The following is a 19,097-nucleotide window of genomic DNA, read 5'->3' on the forward strand; positions in this document are numbered from 1 at the left end:
CAAGGCAAATAATCGGAGCGTCCGTACATCATGAGGGGAGACGTGCATGGCTAACGATCGGTCTATTTTAAGCTCAGTTTCCACAGGTGAGCATCGTATTGACTTACTGCTCTGTCTATAAAAATGTTTACGGCCTCACTCTGCCATCAATTCACACCTCACAGCCTTTCCGATAAAACCAATGATCCTGCTGCAGTTAGAATACGATCCAAGCGCTCGGAAAGAATCCCTGCTGTACTGAGCAACAGGCACGCAACTCATTAGAGACAAGATAAATATAATGGACTGCCATATTGTTATCGTGCATAATGAGATTTTTTTAAGTATATAAAATAATAATAATAATAATAATAATAATAATGTATTTCTATTATTATTATTATTATTATTATATACTTAAAACATTAACATTTTGCATTAATAAAAATAAATTGTTTATAACATTTTGTATTATTATTATTCATAATTTAATATTATTAAAATTATTGTATAATGTTCCTTATTGTTATTGCTGTTTATTATTATTATTTTTAATATGAATATTTTATATATGAAATAAAATGTTATAAATAAAATGAAAATATGAATCATAACTTATTTTCCAATATATAAAAATATATAAAATAATAATACAATAATACAAAACAATAATAAACATTTGAAATGTAATCATTACTATTATTTATATTATTTATAAAGCTTTATAAATAATAAGAATACAACATGTAAAATTTAACATTTAAAATATTATTATTATTATTATCATTCTCATCATTTTTAATATTACTGCTACTACTACTAAATGAAACGATAATTGTTCTACAAACAAAAGGAATCCTTTGCACCCTAAACAGATGGGAATTGAAAGCTTCGTAAAATAGTTGCTGGCAGACTTGCGGCCCCTGTGGCAGACAGGAAGGTCTGACTAACGTATAGCTGCCATTAATGATTTAACATGACCCCAAGAAACACAGGGGTGCAGCTGGCCCATGGTGAAATGCCATCTGAGATGGCAAGAAGGAGAAGGAGAAGGAGAGGATGAGAAGAGGTGTAATAGACATCCTTCACAACTCATTCTTATGTTGAGGGAATAACAGATCAAAAACCCGTATGGCTCTGAGACCAGATATCAAAAAAATTAATTCTTATTCTCTGTGACTTTAGGACATTGAATGAGGTTAGAGGTGGTTAGTTCATCTAAAGAATGAGTGTGATACAGCTAATTATATCATTGCCTTTAAATGCAAGAAAATCATAAAATGGACATGTAACAAAGTCTAAATGCTGGGGTTTTTTACACGTTAAAATGCCTACCGTAACAGAGAATTTTTGCACTTACATACTGCCGAACCACACAGTTCAGATCTAAAAAATAACAAAAACTATTTAATAAATGTTCTCTTTGCGTGTTTTATTCGTTTGACAGCGTTGAAAGACACCAGTGAGCATCTCTAGATCGCCGCTGGACAGGATCTCTGCCTACAATTGGGTTATATAACACTTATCTCAAATAACAACAGGGAAAAACCAAAAACAAACACTTAGAGTCCATCTACTTGGAGAACTGTCAAACTGACTGTATCTATTTACAGAAACCTAGAAGCCAAATCATAAAAAGACAGAAACTAACTTCTGCTTTCAATTCATTGTGCCTATCATGATCTCTTTTTCACTATTTTGCATGCTTGAAAAGTCTAAAATAATTTCTAAAATAAAAGAAAATTCAGCCTTTTTTAGATGCAATATTGTCATGGCTGTCGGTTTACATTTTTAACAATTTCTGCTGTTTCAAAAGTGGCCAATGCAGAAAGCGGAGGTTGAAAAGATGATCTTGAAAAGACAAGAAAACTAGATTAAAAGACGCCACCCGACCAGTCAGAGCCAAAGTGATTCATATTCTTACTAATAGACACTAAATAGTCTGAGTGATTGAGAGAAAGTGGATAGGTGAATATGTTTCTCTTATTAAATGAAGAGGAGGTCTGGCTACATCGAAAATCTCAAACCACAGTAGTCTAAATAAACAATTTTCCTCATTTAAATCCATCAAAAGGAGGAAATTGTCTGTTCAAGCCATTTTGCTCTGTAATTATTTTGCTCATTTTTGTAAAAATAAAAAAAAAAAGGATAGAAAACAGTAGGCATGAATCATCTATCCCCACCATTCATTTTTACAAATTATTTTAAAGTGTGCTTTCAGTTATCATATAATTTTCATAGCAATTTCTTACTCGGTTCTCAGCATTCATTAAAAACATTACAACAAAAGGAACCCAACACATAAGGTACAGTATTCACAGGTTCTGATATGGCCTTTGCATGTGACTCCAATTAACAGGGTGAAAAAAATGTTAATCGCTCATTGAGATTTTCTCGTACAATGTCACTGGTAATCAAATGCTGTCTTTTGTGTGAAATGATTCATTTAGCAGTAAATGCCCCACATGGACTTTTGCCAGCTCTTGAACAAAGGAAACTAAATCTCAAAGAAAATCTTTGTCATTGATGCAGACACTCTTCTTAAATACAAACCTAATCGAAATTCATTCAAATTCAACGGAAAACTTGAACAAAAAGCTGTCAGAACCAGTCTACTGCTATAAAACCATCCAGTGCGTTATGACTACTATAAATGACATTTAATGCCATAAAATTGCACTCACAACCCATTTTACTTCCATAATATATTTACAAGTAAAATAGATATTAACAGGCTTTTCAATGGCTGATATGTATAATTATAAATATATTTATACATATTGACTTATTTATTTATAAGAAAATATATACTACATATATTGTATGGAAATAAATAAATAATATATGGAAATAAATAAGTACATTATTTATTGAATAAATAAACACACACATACATAAATAAATAACCATAAAACTGCACTCACAATCTATTTTACTTCCGTAATATACTTACAAGTAAAATGGATATAAAAGGGTTTTTCAATGGCTGATATGCATAATCATAAATATATCTATGCATATCAAACTATATGTTTTATATATAGAAAATATATATACTACATATTTTGTTTGGAAATAAATAAATAATATATTGTATGGAAATAAATAAATATTTAAATAAATAATTATAAATAAATAAATAATAAAATAAAAATAAAAATAAATAAAATAAAATAAAATAAAATAAATAAAATAATTAAAAAAAAATAAATAAAATAAAATAAAATAAAATAAAATAAAATAAAATAAAATAAAATAAAAGCATCACCATAAAACTGTGCTCACAACCTATTTTACTTCCATAATATTTTTACAAGTAAAAGGGGTATTATTGGGTTTTTCAATGGCTGACATGCATATTTATAAATATATTTACACATATCAAACTGTATATTTTATATACAATATATAATACACATATTGCAAATAAATAAATAAAGGAAATAAAAAAATAATATATTAAATGGAAATAAATAAAAATAATTTTACAAAACATTTACTCAAAATTAATAAAAAAAAATCACTTCAGACCTCCCTGGTTTTGCATTCTGAAACAACAATTTCTTCCTTCTAGAGCACTTTAACTAAAGTATTTCTGATGGGTCAGGACAGAAAAAAAGAAAGAGTAAGTGTGTAATTCAAAATGTCACAGACTCAACAAAAACTCAAAACATGACTGAGGGAGTAAAAAGCCTGCAGTTGTCGGGAGAGATGAACTCGAGCGCTCAGGTTGATGCAAGGACTGCTGACAGGATATAAGCAGAGATGACTGTCACATAAATTATGAATAATGTATAAGCAGGGTGCTGAAGTCCACCGCAATGAATTTACCGACTGCAGATGAGTAACTAAACCCAACAAACACACAACATGCTGACAAATCCGTCACACTTCTCAATCGGAGAGGAAGAAATGCAGGCAACAAATAAAAAAAAGCATCGTAATTTGTGAGCCACCAAAGCTGAGAGGAGATGGCAAACTGACAACTGACTCAGAAAATTGCTGTTTACAGCAGTTCAGTGAGGAGGAATAGATTGGACGTTACTTGGTCCATCACAAGGGTCCGCAGAATGCCGTCTGCATCTTTGGCTGCAAGTGGGAGGGGTTGTTGCTATGGAAACAATCAACATTCAGGAATGTGAAGGAAAGGGTTAGTGAAGGAAAAGTGACTTGCTATACAATTTATGAGATGTTCAGATGAGGGTTTATGTCTTGTTTCATAACGTCTTCAGTCAGAACCTGTTCAAACTGAACATAATTGCATGCCGTCTGATCAGGGTATAATTACTGACTTTGCACGGCCTCTTGATATACTGCAAATTTTCGAGTCAACTATCAAATGAAAGGGTTCAGCCCCTGAGGGAGAGACTTTATATGATGCATATATATATACGCAGGAAAAAAATAAAATAAAAATGACATGCATACAATCACATGAATAATGCATATACACCACCTCTTAAAATATCACGAAAACAAACTCCAATCTTTTTAAATGGGTGGTTATTCTTGTCAAGACAACTATACTGTATATGAGCCAGTGTTGTTATCAGTAACTAAAGTATTAAAAACATAAGAAAAAAACATTTTTGGTAACTGAAAAATAAAATAAAATTATTTGAAATAAAATAAAATAAAATAAAATAAAATAAAATAAAATAAAATAAAATAAAACCTGAAATTAAGCTGAAAAATAAAATCAAAATAAAGCTGCAATCTAAGAAATAAAATTAGTCACCAAGGCAACATTAACTTGAAGTACTATAATTATTAAAACAAAAATAAAAATAAATTAAAACTAAATATAAATATTTTTAAACAATGATAATAAAAAATACATAAAATCATTAAAAAAAATGCTAAAATTTAAAGGAAATGTGAAAATCTAAAAATAAAACAATGCTCAACAATAATTAATGCTATAATAGTACAAACAAAAACTCAAATAACACTGATAACAGGTCCAAAAAAAATATATAGTAAAGATTACTACATTTTTAAGAATATGCAGATTAGTTAGTGTTGAAGGTGTTTGCCAAGGTATTGCAATGCGGTTGTTAATGAGTATTGGGTGCTTTTGAGCACATCACTACACTAAAATTTAGTGCATTCTCTTCTAACATCTTATAAATGGTTTTAGTACATTGCTATGCAGTTGTTAGCAATCCTAATAGTTGTGCCTGGCTTAGCAAAGAACACTAAATATTCTGAACTCGTTCACAAGGAACATCGTCCCTAAAATCCATTTCAAATTGCTTGTCCGTGTTTCTGTCACAAATGTCTCTCTCTCCCAGTCTCCCCAAAGCCGCGCTTAATATTTCAGGGACAAGGGTGCTTTTAGCAAGGGCCTGAAAGTGAGAAAGCGGTTGTTTAGTGAGGTCGCGGGTCTGTGTGTGTGTGTGTTGGCCATGAGAGGCCTAGTGTGTAGCTTGTGTATGTGTGTGAGAAGGGATTTTAAAGGTTGTGAGCCTGTTTGTTTAAAGCTGTATGAGACTGAGATTAGCTCAGGGCCACAGAGACCAGAGGGGCCACGGTTTTCATTCAGTCCAAAGGTTCTGAACACACTTTAACTCACACAAAATCACAAACTTTAAGCCCATGAACCTGACTGCATATGGGTGCATATCACAAAACATGTCTGGATAACATTAGATAAATTTCTCTCTCTAAATATCTATCTTCATGCCTTATAGTTGCATTGTTTGTTTTTTGAGCAATTCATATAATTCACATTTCCAAAATCAAAGTGTCTCTACACACAGAGTTTCCTGCAGGTAAAGCCTCGCCAGTTCATTTAGACACATCCATTCACAAAATGTGCTACTAACTTCTAAAGAAAACTAAATTAACACCACAGACATCAGAGCGGGGCTGAAAATGAATTTCTGTGTTGCAATTTACACCTTTCATCCGGTGAGAATTTCTCAAGTACGTTCGCCATCTCTCTAAATGAAGCTCTTTATTTGGCATTCTTAATTTGTCTTCACAAACGTAGTCAAAAATAGCAGCCGATCACATACCTCAAATAGCTTATTTCACACTGCTCTGTGCAGACAACACAACCCCTGCTGACATGTGAGCTCTGGCAAATCAAACTTGATAAAATACTAATTAGCCGACAACATCAGTTTCTTTTCCTCACCGCTTCTCTTAGTCTGTTCTGCTACGTGGTGATAAAAATGTTGTACAGTGAGGTAAGGGACAGTTTGTTCTTAACATGAAACTGCATTCGCAACACATTTAACTCGGGTAACGGCACATATTTCTGACTGAAAACAAAGATTCAAGAGGGGACAGGACTTGTTTTTATCCACTGAAATTTGATTGGATATTAGTGATGACAGGCTTTGAGATTTTTCTTGTCCCCCACACTCACTTGATTACATCAGCACAAAAGTCACTATGAAAACAAACACTTTTAACAACATATACTGCTGTTTCATTCACAATAACAGAGACCTTTTTTTAAGAAACCCATTTGTAATCTGATTTACTTGACCAACGTCTTTCTCTGGTTCTTTTTTTTTTATAACTAGAGGAAAAAAATCTAATATTTTTGTAGTCATAGCTATTAAATACACCATTGTTTAAAGGTTTGGGGCCGATAAGATTTTTTTTTATGTTTTTGAAATTAGTCTCTTTTGTTCAACAAGGCTGTGTCTATTTGATCAAATTCACAGTAAAACAGTAATATTATAGAATATTATTAAAATTTAAAATGACTGTTTTCTGTTTTAATATATTTTAAAATATATTTTATTTCTGTGATGCAAAGTTGAATTTTCAGCATCATTACTCCAGTCTTCAGTGTCACATGATCCTTCAGAAATCATTCTAATATACTGATTTGGTGCTCAGGAAACAATTATTTTTATTAGTGATGTTAAAAACAGTTGTGCTGCTTCTTATTTTTGTGAAAACTGTGATAATTGTTTTGATGCATAGAAAGTTGTGTTGCATTATAAAATGTTACAGTGTAATTTCTGATCAATTTAATGTCTTCTTGTTGAATAAAAGTGCTAATTTATTTTTTTTAATCATACTGACCCCAAACTTTTGAATATTAGTGTTTACTTAAAATAAATAAACAAACAAACAAACAAACAATTAAAACCAACAATAGGACTTCACTTAAGTAAAAACCTTTTTAATTATTACCCAATTTAAAAGATCAAAAATGTAATGGTGTAAATATTTTTCTTTAATTTATGCAAAGTGCATTTCAGAAGTAGCACAGAAAAGTGTTATTTAGTCACAAACAGTTAAAATAAAATAAAACAAAATAAAATATAAAATAAAATGAAAAAAGATACACAACACTCAAACTTTTCTTTTCTTTCTAGGGTTATCTATAACCTCATCTCTCCATTTCTCTATTGTTTTCTCTTCCATCTAGATTCTGGAAGCATGTATCTGCCACATCTGTAAATGTTTCTCCACCTCTTTCTCTCTGTCTGCATTGATTACTTCATAACACAAGCATCCACCTGTTATCTGCAGGCAGAGCAATTGTTCATTACAAAGCTCTGCCTTGAATAAAACATCCCCATCAATATCATTCTGTCAGGACTTGAAAAAGACAGTACCCCTCATGTGCTAATTTAAAAGAAACTCTTCGAATCTCCTGTTCTGTTATCCAGTAAGGAGTCCAGATTGACACTGATCAATGTCAAGCAGATGTGTTTAAATCAGACGCCTCCATTCTGTAAAGTGTCTTTGTGTTGAGGGTGTTTCGAACAACTGCTGCTAACAGGAAATCATTAGTCATTATACAGTAGAGTATAACGGGGCAGACTGATCTGACTGTACTGTCTATTCTTTTGCACAGGTGCTTTCAGCGATAAAATCAAGAGACACGACAAGAGACTAACTGAAACTGTCACTCCTCACTTCAGCTCTCAGATGGCACACAGATTTAATTCAGGTGGACAGAGCAGCTCTCCTCAATCAAAGATCAATCATGTCAACAGCGGGAAACTTGCTGCAATTCAAATGAACACGGGGGAACTTCTGATGTCTGATTTATCAACAAACTGCTGTTCTAAAGAAGTTCTTTGTAATAATCATGTTGAGGAAGCAATTACCAAAATGTTATAAATCACTTAAAGGTAAAACTAAGATATTAAAACTGTAAGCAATATACAGTGTAACCAGCAGCATTCAACTAATATTGTAAAAAGAAACAAAATGGGCAAATGTTTTGAGTGACAACACTATTTGAACAAACTGATCTGCTTAAAATGAATCAAACTTCAACTGAGTGACTCAATTAACTGTGGGTAAAAACTGAGCTGTAAACCAAAGTGGTATTCCTAAAGCCTCTGGACTTGCAGCGATAAAACTACCAATGGGAGTGAAGAGGTCATGTGATCAGTCTCCAATTTTTATTATCCTCATAATTATTATTTATTTATTCTCAAATATGCAAGTCATTGTAATGCCAGATTGCAATATATAAGATATCTTATGCTTGTTTGTCAAACATGTGACTTCAACTTCAATTTGGCTCATTCATGCTCCTGTTTAAACTCCAGTGAAGGCCGAAATTCCATTTAACTGCCCGAAAACAGATCACATTGCTCGTTAGACAAAATAAGAGTGATTTGTTTGGCTCTCAGAGGAGAGAGGAGTGCAGAAATGGGTTTTATCAGAACACAGGGAGCCATTGTTACTTTGACACCGTGTTGAAAACAGCGTTCGACCAATCCCTGAGCTCAGCCGAGGGAACTCTGGATTTGTTCTGTCTGGTAGGAAATGATAAGCTTGACAGAGCTCAATACCCAAGAGCTGCAGGCCCGGCAGTGTGTGTGTGTGTGTGTGAGGTAGACAGGATTACAGCACACCTCTGTGGGGACAGGATGCTGTGAAGTGGACCATGGCTGAACAACAAAAAAAACAACATCAATCTCTTTTCAGAGACACAGCCGCTTTCAGGAAAATCCAGCTAACACACCACACAGAGCCACATGCAAACACACATACATCCTTAAAGGGTTAGTTCACCCAAATATTAAAATTATGTCATTAATGACTCACCCTCATGTCGTTCCAAACCCGTAAGACCTCCGTTCATCTTCGGAACACAGTTTAAGATATTTTAGATTTAGTCCGAGAGCTTTCTGTCCCTCCATTGAAAATGTATGTACGTATACTGTCCACGTCCAGAAAGGTAATAAAAACATCTTCAAAGTAGTCCATGTGACATCAGAGGGTCCGTTGGAATTTATAGAAGCATCGAAAATACATTTTGTTCCAAAAATAACAAAAATTACGACTTTATTCCGCTTTTTCTTCTCTTTCGGGTCTGTTGTGAACGCGACTGCTGTGACTGTTGACGTACGACGCTGCTGACGTGTTCTCTTGTGAACACAGTTTAAGATATTTTAGGTTTGCAGCGTCGTACGTCAACAGTCACAGCAGTCATTCGGACCCTCTGATGTCACATGGACTACTTCGAAGATGTTTTTATTACCTTTCTGGACGTGGACAGTATACCGTACATACATTCTCAATGGAGGGACAGAAAGCTCTCGGACTAAATCTAAAATATCTTATACTGTGTTCCGAAGATGAACGGAGGTCTTACGGGTTTGGAACGACATGAGGGTGAGTCATTAATGACATAATTTTAATATTTGGGTGAACTAACCCTTTAACTTAACCAGTGATAGAGACAAACACTAAAAATAGTTACACCGCTAACAAAAACACATTTTCAGAAGCTCAGCTGTTTTCAAATTTTCAAAAGTCTAGCTTTACTTTTTGGGATTTTTCCATCTTAAAAATATATCTAAATTACGACCTATGCTCTCAATGTCATATGCAGAAACAGTAATTCATGCATTCATGACCTCAAGTTTATTATTGTAATGCTTTATTGGGTGGTTGCTCTGCGTGCTTAATAAACAAACTCCAGCTGGTCCAAAATGCAACAGCTAAAGTTCTTACTAGAGCCAGGAAGTACAACCATATTAGTCCGGTTCTGTCAACACTGCACTGGCTTCCTATTGAACAACGAATCCATTTTAACATCTTGCTAATTACTTATAAAGACTTGATTGGTTTAGCTTCTCAATACTTGAGCAAGCTCATATTGAATTATAGTCCTTCATGTCCACTGCGATCTCTAAACTCTGGCCTTTTGATAATACCTACAGTAGAAAAAATCAGCTTTCCGATTTAGTGCCCAAACTCTGGTACAATCTACCTAGCATTGTTCGGGAGGCAGACACACTCTGTCAGTTTAAATCTAGATTAAAGACCCATCTCTTTAATCTGGCATACACATCATACACTATCACATTTCTAGAATTCAGATCCGTTAAAGGATTGTTAGGCTGCATTAATTAGGTCAACCGGAACCGGTAACACTTCCCATAAAAAGAAGAATGGTATCTAATCTAATTCTTATTCTGAGGTCACTGTAGCCACCCAGATCCAGTACATATCCAGACCAGATGGTGGATCAGCACCTAGAGACGACCTCTACAGCCCTGAATGTCAGCTGAGACCATGTCAGCTAGACGGCCATCAGCACAAGACCACAGGAACCAGATGATTCCTCTGCACAATCTGATTTGTGTTGCAGGATGGAATTAAACCACGCCATGCTGGTTTCGTCCGTCCATATAAGAACTGGCCCCTCCGACTGAGCCTGTTTTCTCCCAAGGTTTTTTGCCATTTCTGTCACCGATGGAGTTTTGGTTCCTGCCACTGTCATCTTTGTCTTGCTTAGTTGGGGACACTTAATTTCTGGCAATATTGTCGGCTTGATTGCACAGACACTATTTGAAAAGAACTGAACTGAGCTGGATGATGACATCACTAAATCAAAAGTGAACTGACTTTAACTGAAAAACTGACTGTTTACTACGGTGGCCAAGAAGTGCAAAACAGATTACAATTCTGAAACCAACATAACAAATTACAAACGCAAATACAAATCTTAAAAACAAAATAACAATTCAGAAAACACAACAACAATTCAGAAAACATTACAACTAGTCAGAAAAAAACAATGACAAATTTGAAAACAAAATAACAAGCCAGAAAACACAACGACACATCAGACAAACCGGAAGAGGTAGGTATAGTTTGAGACAGCGCCATTGGTTTGGGATTACTCACCACTGACTGGACAAGACATCTGTCAATAAACATATACAGAAAGAACCATCCAAAAAACAGCATGGTAGAAAGTTCAGAGATGGTCTTAAAATAGCTCGGTTTAAATGTATTGTATGAATTGTGCTTACTATGGAATAAAACATACGGAGTGTCTATTTACACTTTGTGCAAATAACCTGCCTTATTGGCATTTTGGCATTGGAATTTTGTCAGCTCCAGTGGCGCAGGTGATTAAGTGTGTGCCCTTGGCTTTTTGACCCGATCGACCTGGGTTCAATCCCACCTTCTGCCAACTTTTTTTTTCTCCCTTTTCAAATCTCGTATCACATCGTAAAGGCATTCATTTTCAATAAAAATTAAGGAAATAATCAAAAAGGTGAAAATAAAGTATAGGGTAGGTGTAGGTGTAAGGGCTTTATTGTACCAATAAAGTGGCATGCATTTAATAATTTGAATTAAAATTATTATAATTTACACTCTATTTTTTATTATTGTTTTATTTTTTATTATGTTTTTAATTAGTTATTTTTGGATAATTTTTTATATTTGCAACAAGTAGTATACATAGCAGAAAATCCTGCTATTTCAACATAGTGTAAATAGGTAATTGCACTTAGTGTAAATAGCACATTGCTAAAAATCACTTAGTGTAAATAGAATCCATTTCTAATACGAGATTTGAAAAGGGAGAAAAAAAAAGTTCGGCAAAAGGTGGGATCGTGTCAAAAAGCCAAGAATACACACTTAACCACCTGCACCACTGGAGATAACAAAAATAAAATGCTAATAAAGCAGGTTGTTTGCACAAAGTGTAAATAGACATTCCGTAAATTATATTCCATAGTAAGCCCAATTCATACAATACATTTAAACCGAGCTACTTTAAATCTCCAAACTTTCTACCACGACTCTGCTATTTTTCGGCTGGTTCTTTCTGTATACGTTGATTGACAGATGTCTTGTCCAGTCAGTGGTGAGTAATCCCAAACCAATGGCGCTGTCTCAAACTATACCTACCTCTTCCGGTTTGTCTAATTTGTCGTTGTGTTTTCTGACTTGCTGTTTTCAGATTTGTCATTGTGTTTTCTGACTTGTTATGTTGTTTTCAAATTTGTCATTGTGTTTTCTGACTTGTTACAATGTTTTCAGAATTGTTGTTGTGTTTTCTGAATTGTTATTTTGTTTTTTTAGATTTGCATTTGTGTTTGCAATTTGTTATTTTGTTTGTTGGCCGCCGTAGTTTCTATTGTCCTCCTACATTATCGACACACTATTTTTGTGTAACGCTGTAAAACTGCTTTGACACATCTGTATTGTATAAAGCGCTACACAAATAAATGTGACTTGACTAGACTTAATATAATTACAACAGATTATATTACAATATATATTTTTTTTTTACATTATTTATATGCATTTATATTTATTTCATTATATTATGAGTGTGGTACAATTTAACATATATTGCCCTCTTACGGATCTGTAGTTTTAAGTTTTGTGAGTGACTATTAGGCAACATTTTTTTTTTCTTGACTGTAATTTAACTTCTTTACATTGAACACCTTGGTGAACTGCACTTTAAAAGTTGCTTCCCCAACCCTGCATTCAAAATTCACGATTCTAAAGAAATAAAGAAAATAAGTCACTGTGCAAAGAGAGAGATGACTCTATATAAAAAAAAAAAAGAGTATAATATGACAATTCCATAAAATACAGGCCTGTAAATACAATAACAAGTCCTCACCGCAGCAGAATCAATCTACATAAATGCACTCTAGTGAACATTTTATCCTCACTGTCTCTTTCTTTTCATCTGTAATCTTTTAGATGAGTACCGTCTGTCTGTCTGAATCTCTCTGAGTACATGATGGGTGTCTGAATGAGTTGACAGCATCTAGTACCTTGTTGTTTTTCTTTTGCCTGATCTGTGCATATCTCGTACAACTTGGCCAAACACAAAAAAGCGTTGCAAGTAGCACAGACCACAACGGAAATGTTTTAAGGGGACCCCAACCACCCTTACGAAATTTATCCATGGTTTTATTATAGTAAAAGTGCAGTAACCTTCTTTTGGCATATTGACTACCATTTGTATAACCACAGTCGTATAAATACCGCAGTTAAACTATGGTTAGTGTAGCAAAACCCTGGTTAATTTGTGGTTACCACGGTTTAACTTATTTTTGTTGTTGTTTTTTTTTGTTTTTTCAGTTAATTTTTGTTAAAGTTGTGAAAATTAGCTAGCCAGCTTACATAACGTTTCACAGTTACAGTAATTATGTATTTTGTCAGCTTATATAGGCTAATGATAATCAAAAAGCTAATAAATCGTATGATCAGAATATTAAAATGAACAAAAATTTTGCCTTTCAGATCAGACATTGATAAACATGTCCCAGCCTGGTTCATCACTTGTTGCGCTTCCCTTAAACATTCCATTGAGGTCTGTGCATATTTACTGTGTGTTTCTGTATTTGGTCGTGTTGCGAGTATTTGCTGCGTATTTCTGTATTTGCTCATGTTGTACGTATTTGCAGCGCATTTTTGTATTTGGTTGTGTTGAGTATTTGCAGCACATGTGTTTTCAAACTGATGAAGATGTTTTCTTAATTTGATGGTGTTTTTTTTTCTATTTGCATGTGTTTTTTCATTTGCTCTTGTTTTTTCATGAGCTCTCTCAGCCACCGTATTAGTGGGGCAAAAATGATTGAAAAAGAGCCCTTAAAGTCAACAGGAGGTCAACTAAATGTGTAAAGTTTGAGGGCATTTGTGCATGCGCTCCATGTCTTACCCTGGTCTGAGAGGAAGTCCAGCATGGTCTGTAGTAGAAAAGAGAGATGTCTGACAGACAGTCCTGGGTTCCCCATACGACGAGATGCATAAACCAGCTCATGAAGCAACCGTAACTGTACTGCCGCCCACCCACGATGGGTCCCTACAAACATAGAGGAGGAGAAAGCATTTAAACACACACATAAGAACACTTTTGATGGATTTACTTCACATGAGGCTTTCGTGTTTCATACCTTCAGACTGTATTCTGATTTTCCCCCAGTGTATTCTCCACTCTTTTTTTCTTTTTTATCCTCTTCAAAGTTAATGTTAATCAAGTTTTCTTATAAAACAAAAAAGTCATAGCTTACTTTTCCAATTTCACCAGGCTGTTTTTAAGACTTCTTGACAACAATTGTCCATCAAAACCTTGTTCTTTACATCCCCTTTAACTGAAGAAATATAATGTGACAGAAGGTCAAACTCAATCAAGTTTTGTTTGTACATACAGCATCTTTTTCTGCTCAAACTGTCAGAAAGGCATCATAAAATTTACAGTCCTAATTTTCATCATTCAACAGCTGAGTTACAAAACTCATCCATCAGGCAACTCACACGGCTGTCACAGAAGAGAGAGCGAGAGAGAGAGGTGAAGCTGATCTGTGCTGCTCCTGAGGAATGTAGCAGCAGCTCTGGAATGATTGTGAGGATTTATCACTCCACACAGTTCTGCCACTCACATGACCGTCTATTTCACACTCACCTTACTCTCAAATCATGCAAATCCACACTAAGCTTTACAGTAGAGAGTGTGTGTCTGCACACCAAACCAAAGGAACCAAAGAACCTGCTGTCTGCTGCTTTTTAATCAAGAAACAGGAATTAACAGTCTCCAAAAAACTGTTTGGAATTGAATGCTACAATACTACAAAAGTTGACATGCATGGGATTCACGGATAATCTACAGCAAATGCTAAAATGTGAAATATAGACAATATATCCCATTATTGAGTGTGCTCAAACAAGAATCAATCATGATTCTTAACTTCCCGTTCACTAAAAGTTTAAGAAATATTTAGTTAAACATGCATTTAAAGTGTACATTTCTACATATGGATGCAATTTGCTTAAATAAACATGCAATTTTATGCTGCCATACATAAAAAATTGCAGATGCATCCTTTTTTGCATACCCCCATCCTAAATAGCAAAGGAGATATTGATAATGTAATGTAATAAAATAAAATAAAATAAAATAGCCAGAATTTGCCCTGGTTTTCAGGTTAATATTACCCACAAGCCCTTACACTACAGAAAAGCATGTGATTGCTCTCAAAACACTTTCAACACATGACTTATGCACACAAACAGCAGAAGTTTTCAGTTTCATAAAACTCCAAAAATAAATATTAAATATAATTTTTTTTAATTATTACATAAATATACATTCATAAGTGATTATATATTCTTTTTTTTTAATATATTTCCCCTCATTCTTTTTTCTGAGGTGCCCCTTTCCTACATAAATTTTGCTTAGGGAATGTTAGCATGCTATTTTGAGATTTGGGTGCCATTGTTATGTTATGTTACATTACGTTACATTATGTTATGTAAAAAAAAAAGATAAAACCCTATGAAGACCAAATTCTGTCCAACTCTCAGTTGGTGGAATATTACATGTACATGCACAAGCTTTATTTCCCACACGTCTCCTACTGGAAACAAATATAAATGGATAAAAAGTAAACCTTTTTATTATACATAACCTTATCTGCATATAATTTCCTTATGCATTTTGCATCCAGACACCAGTTAGCAGATACTACAGCACATCAGCAACATCAGAAACATATTAAGCGATAATACAGGCTGTAAATATCGTCTGTGCAGATTAAGAAAGATTAAAAAAAGAAAGAAAGAAAATGTCTGGCATAATCAGATCATTAATATAGCCTCTGTAAAATAATACATGCAACATGTATAAGCTCACTGTTACCTTAACATCACAAGTGGGATCATATTTGTAAATTTAACTTAATATTGATAACAGTTAATTTAGTAAAATTAATAAATTAAATTATATCAATATATTAAGTGTGTTATTAAATATATTAATATTATAATATATGCAATATATTACAGTTCAAATTAAATTATAACATAATATATACAAATTATAAAATACATCTGTTCCATGCAAGTGGAAGCAAAGATTTAGTAAAATTCAGTACAGTACCAGTTAAAAGCATGCACTTTCAATGGCGATTTTTCTGCATACCCAACATTCATTCACAACACATCACCCCATAAAAATTTCACTATTTACAACAGCTGCTGCACATTTAGCTGCCATTTATTAAAAACAGCCACTTCACTCCCTCTTCAACTAGAAATAATACATCGCTCTGTTGTTCAGGGATCATAATGGCTGGTGCAAACAGGCCGCTGAGTCTACAGGAAGCATTTTAGAGTTCTCCAGGGCCTGCTGCAGTTCTGTGTTCAGTCTTTGTGTTTTCACTGGACTTTCTAAATCCCTGTGCATAATGGTTGAGCTAAACGCAATCAATCAGAAGTTGATGATATATTCGCTCTCTCTGTGCGTAAAGAGAGCTGAGATCGAGAACTCCCAGGCCAATTAAAAAGCCATTTTCTCTTCTTTCTCTGCACTCCATGGTGTCTTTATTGACCCAAGCCCTCTTCTCTCTTTCACTTAAAGCTTCAGTAAGCCAGGGTCACCCTTAAGCTTCAGTGGACACATGCGAGGGGTCTCCACGGCCCGCCAGCAGGGGCCGTCACCTCCTGCTCTAAATGACATCACCCATTCAATGCAAAAAGCACATTAAATCAGCTGTTTTGTCTGACACAATATAGAATGAAGATGTAAGAAGAGTAAATATATCTAAATGATGGAACGGCTGGGTCTGCATTTAGACAGCACTCATAAATCTTCAAGTCCATGTGAAATCAAAAAGGACTCTATTTATTTTCTTCATAAATGTTGTTTGTCTTATTGTGCCTGATTCATCAGTGCACATTATTCAAATCCTTTGAACTAATGACTTTGCTGACAGAATAAACAATGTGTGGCAACTGGCAAGAGAAAAAAAATATTAACTAACTAACTGACCAAGCGGAACTGTGATAAACTCAGTGTCACGATGCCTGAGTGCTGTGGGTGGTTGCCAAGGTGCTGCTATGCATTTGCTAAAGGCTGGAATGCACTACATGACTTTAAAATCGGAACAGATAAAAAAAAAACACCAGGCATCATACACTTACCGACTTTGTAAATATTGATAAAGGAATCATACACTAAACGTCTGAGGATCACACACTACAAGACTTTCAAGTTGTTCCGATCACAACAAACTCAGGCAGAAACTGGCTCCATCTCTTGTTGCTATGAGACGCGTGACAAATGAAAACAACGTGTTCTAAAATCAGTCTGAGACCATCATACACTACACGATTTTCTATGGAATCTGTCAACTCAAATCTGCAGATTGACTCTGACTTTGGGCAACAAGCTTCAACTTTTCCAGATAGTAAATCGACAGAAAATTTTGTAGTATATTCCAGGCTTAAGGCATTCTAAATAGTTTTTAGAGCATTACTATGCTGTTGCCAGGGGTGGTTGTCAAGGAGTTGCTATGCACTTACTAAGGTGTTCTAAATGGTTTTTAGAGCATTACAATACCGTTCTCAGGGGTGGTTGCCAAGGTGTTGCTATGCACTTGCTAAGATGTTCTAAATGATTTTTAGAGCATTGATATGTGGTTGCTATGCACTTGTCTAGGTGGTGTAAATTATTTTTTGAGCATTTCTATGTGGTTGATAGGGGTTTCTGGTGGGTGCTAAGGTGTTCTTAATGTTTTTTTAAGAATTTTGCCATACAGTTGCCAGGGGGTTCTGGATGGTATCCAAGCTCTTCTAAATAGATTTAAGAGCATTTCTATGTGGTAGCCAGTTGCTGGGTGGTTGTTTGCTAAGTGGTTAGCAATTCTCTGGAATATTCTGGTTCCTAGACATGATGAGTCCCTACTCTTTTATCTTATTTTAGCGTCCACAATGTGAAAGTTACAAAAATGACTTCAAAAAGAAATACACCTCTCCTCAACAAACCATACAATTTGGGCCATCATACTGCACCAAAATAAAACAATTAGTTATATATTATTATGTATGTAGTATTATATATTACATACCCAAATATTCTGTTTCACTCTGGAATGTGTCACATTATGGAGTTTAAATGTGTTGCAAAAGCCATTTTATTTCATCTTTAAAGAATATTAATGATTTTCTATTTCCAAATTCACAGGATTCTGAACGATATAGGCAGACCCTCAGGCTGCATTTAAAGCTAAACATCTTTATTATTCCATGCATGTGAAAGTCGGGAAAAAGATTGAGAGGATTTCATATTAAAGAGAATATAGTTAAGGACCCTAAAGTGATGCACTTCAGAGTCTGACATCACAGCTCAGGGTCAGTTTTCCTCTCTGCGCTGTTTTTTTCCAACACAAAGACTAGATGAAATATATATCACCCCTGAGAAGAGCCCTTCAAAACCAACAACGCTGTTCTGTAAGCATACAAAGAGGGACAAGGTTACTTCAATGCCGCCTGGGCAGATTACAAATCAACCAGTGGCTGTTTATGAGACTGAGGTATTTAGAGAAAAAAAAGCAATTCAAATTATTCATATTCTGCTCTTGTACTGCGAAAGACGCCAGTAAACAGAGGTAAAACGGGTCGAGAGGACAACCATAAAACAAAATAATAGCATGCATTTATAAAAAAAAAAAAACGACAGCATTAACCAAATTAAAAGAACAAACATGAGTTGGTGGGGGGGGGGGGTGATGTCATTACCCAGATTCAAAAACCTTAAGACATCGGCACGTACATCACTCGCATCATAATGCATGAAGGCCGCATTTCTATTCCAGACTCACATGCACATTACTTCTTTGTTTATTGTCAACAAGAGTCTGTCTTAAATGGCCAGAGGACATGGAGGAGGATAATGCCTTTCAACCAGGCAAAATAGATATTCAACCTTATTCACTCCTCCTGACTACTGGTCGACTGATATGGGTTTTTTAAGTGACTGAAGGTGATACAGATATGTACAGAGCAGGATGAGCAAAACTTCGCAGACAGAATAAAACATTAGTCATTTTTATCTTGATTATGAGATAACATTTTTCTTGTAA

General features: G+C 34.6%; 1 protein-coding gene across 5 annotated transcripts in view; it reads right to left on the reverse strand.

Annotated features, from left to right (window-relative positions):
• LOC109085850 (trafficking protein particle complex subunit 9-like) overlaps window positions 1–19,097 on the reverse strand; it is a 201,821-nt gene that overhangs the window by 168,872 nt on the left and 13,852 nt on the right. For all 5 annotated transcript variants that reach the window (XR_006162617.1, XM_042776264.1, XM_042776263.1 and 2 more), the window contains one exon: window positions 13,898–14,041. Coding sequence is in view for 4 of the 5 variants with exons in the window: in XM_042776264.1 (XP_042632198.1) it covers window positions 13,898–14,041 (144 nt within the window). In the remaining variant the exon portion in view is untranslated. The remainder of the gene's footprint in view (window positions 1–13,897; window positions 14,042–19,097) is intronic.

Source organism: Cyprinus carpio, chromosome A19 (genome assembly GCF_018340385.1).
Source record: "Cyprinus carpio isolate SPL01 chromosome A19, ASM1834038v1, whole genome shotgun sequence".
Taxonomy (NCBI): Eukaryota; Metazoa; Chordata; class Actinopteri; order Cypriniformes; family Cyprinidae; genus Cyprinus; species Cyprinus carpio.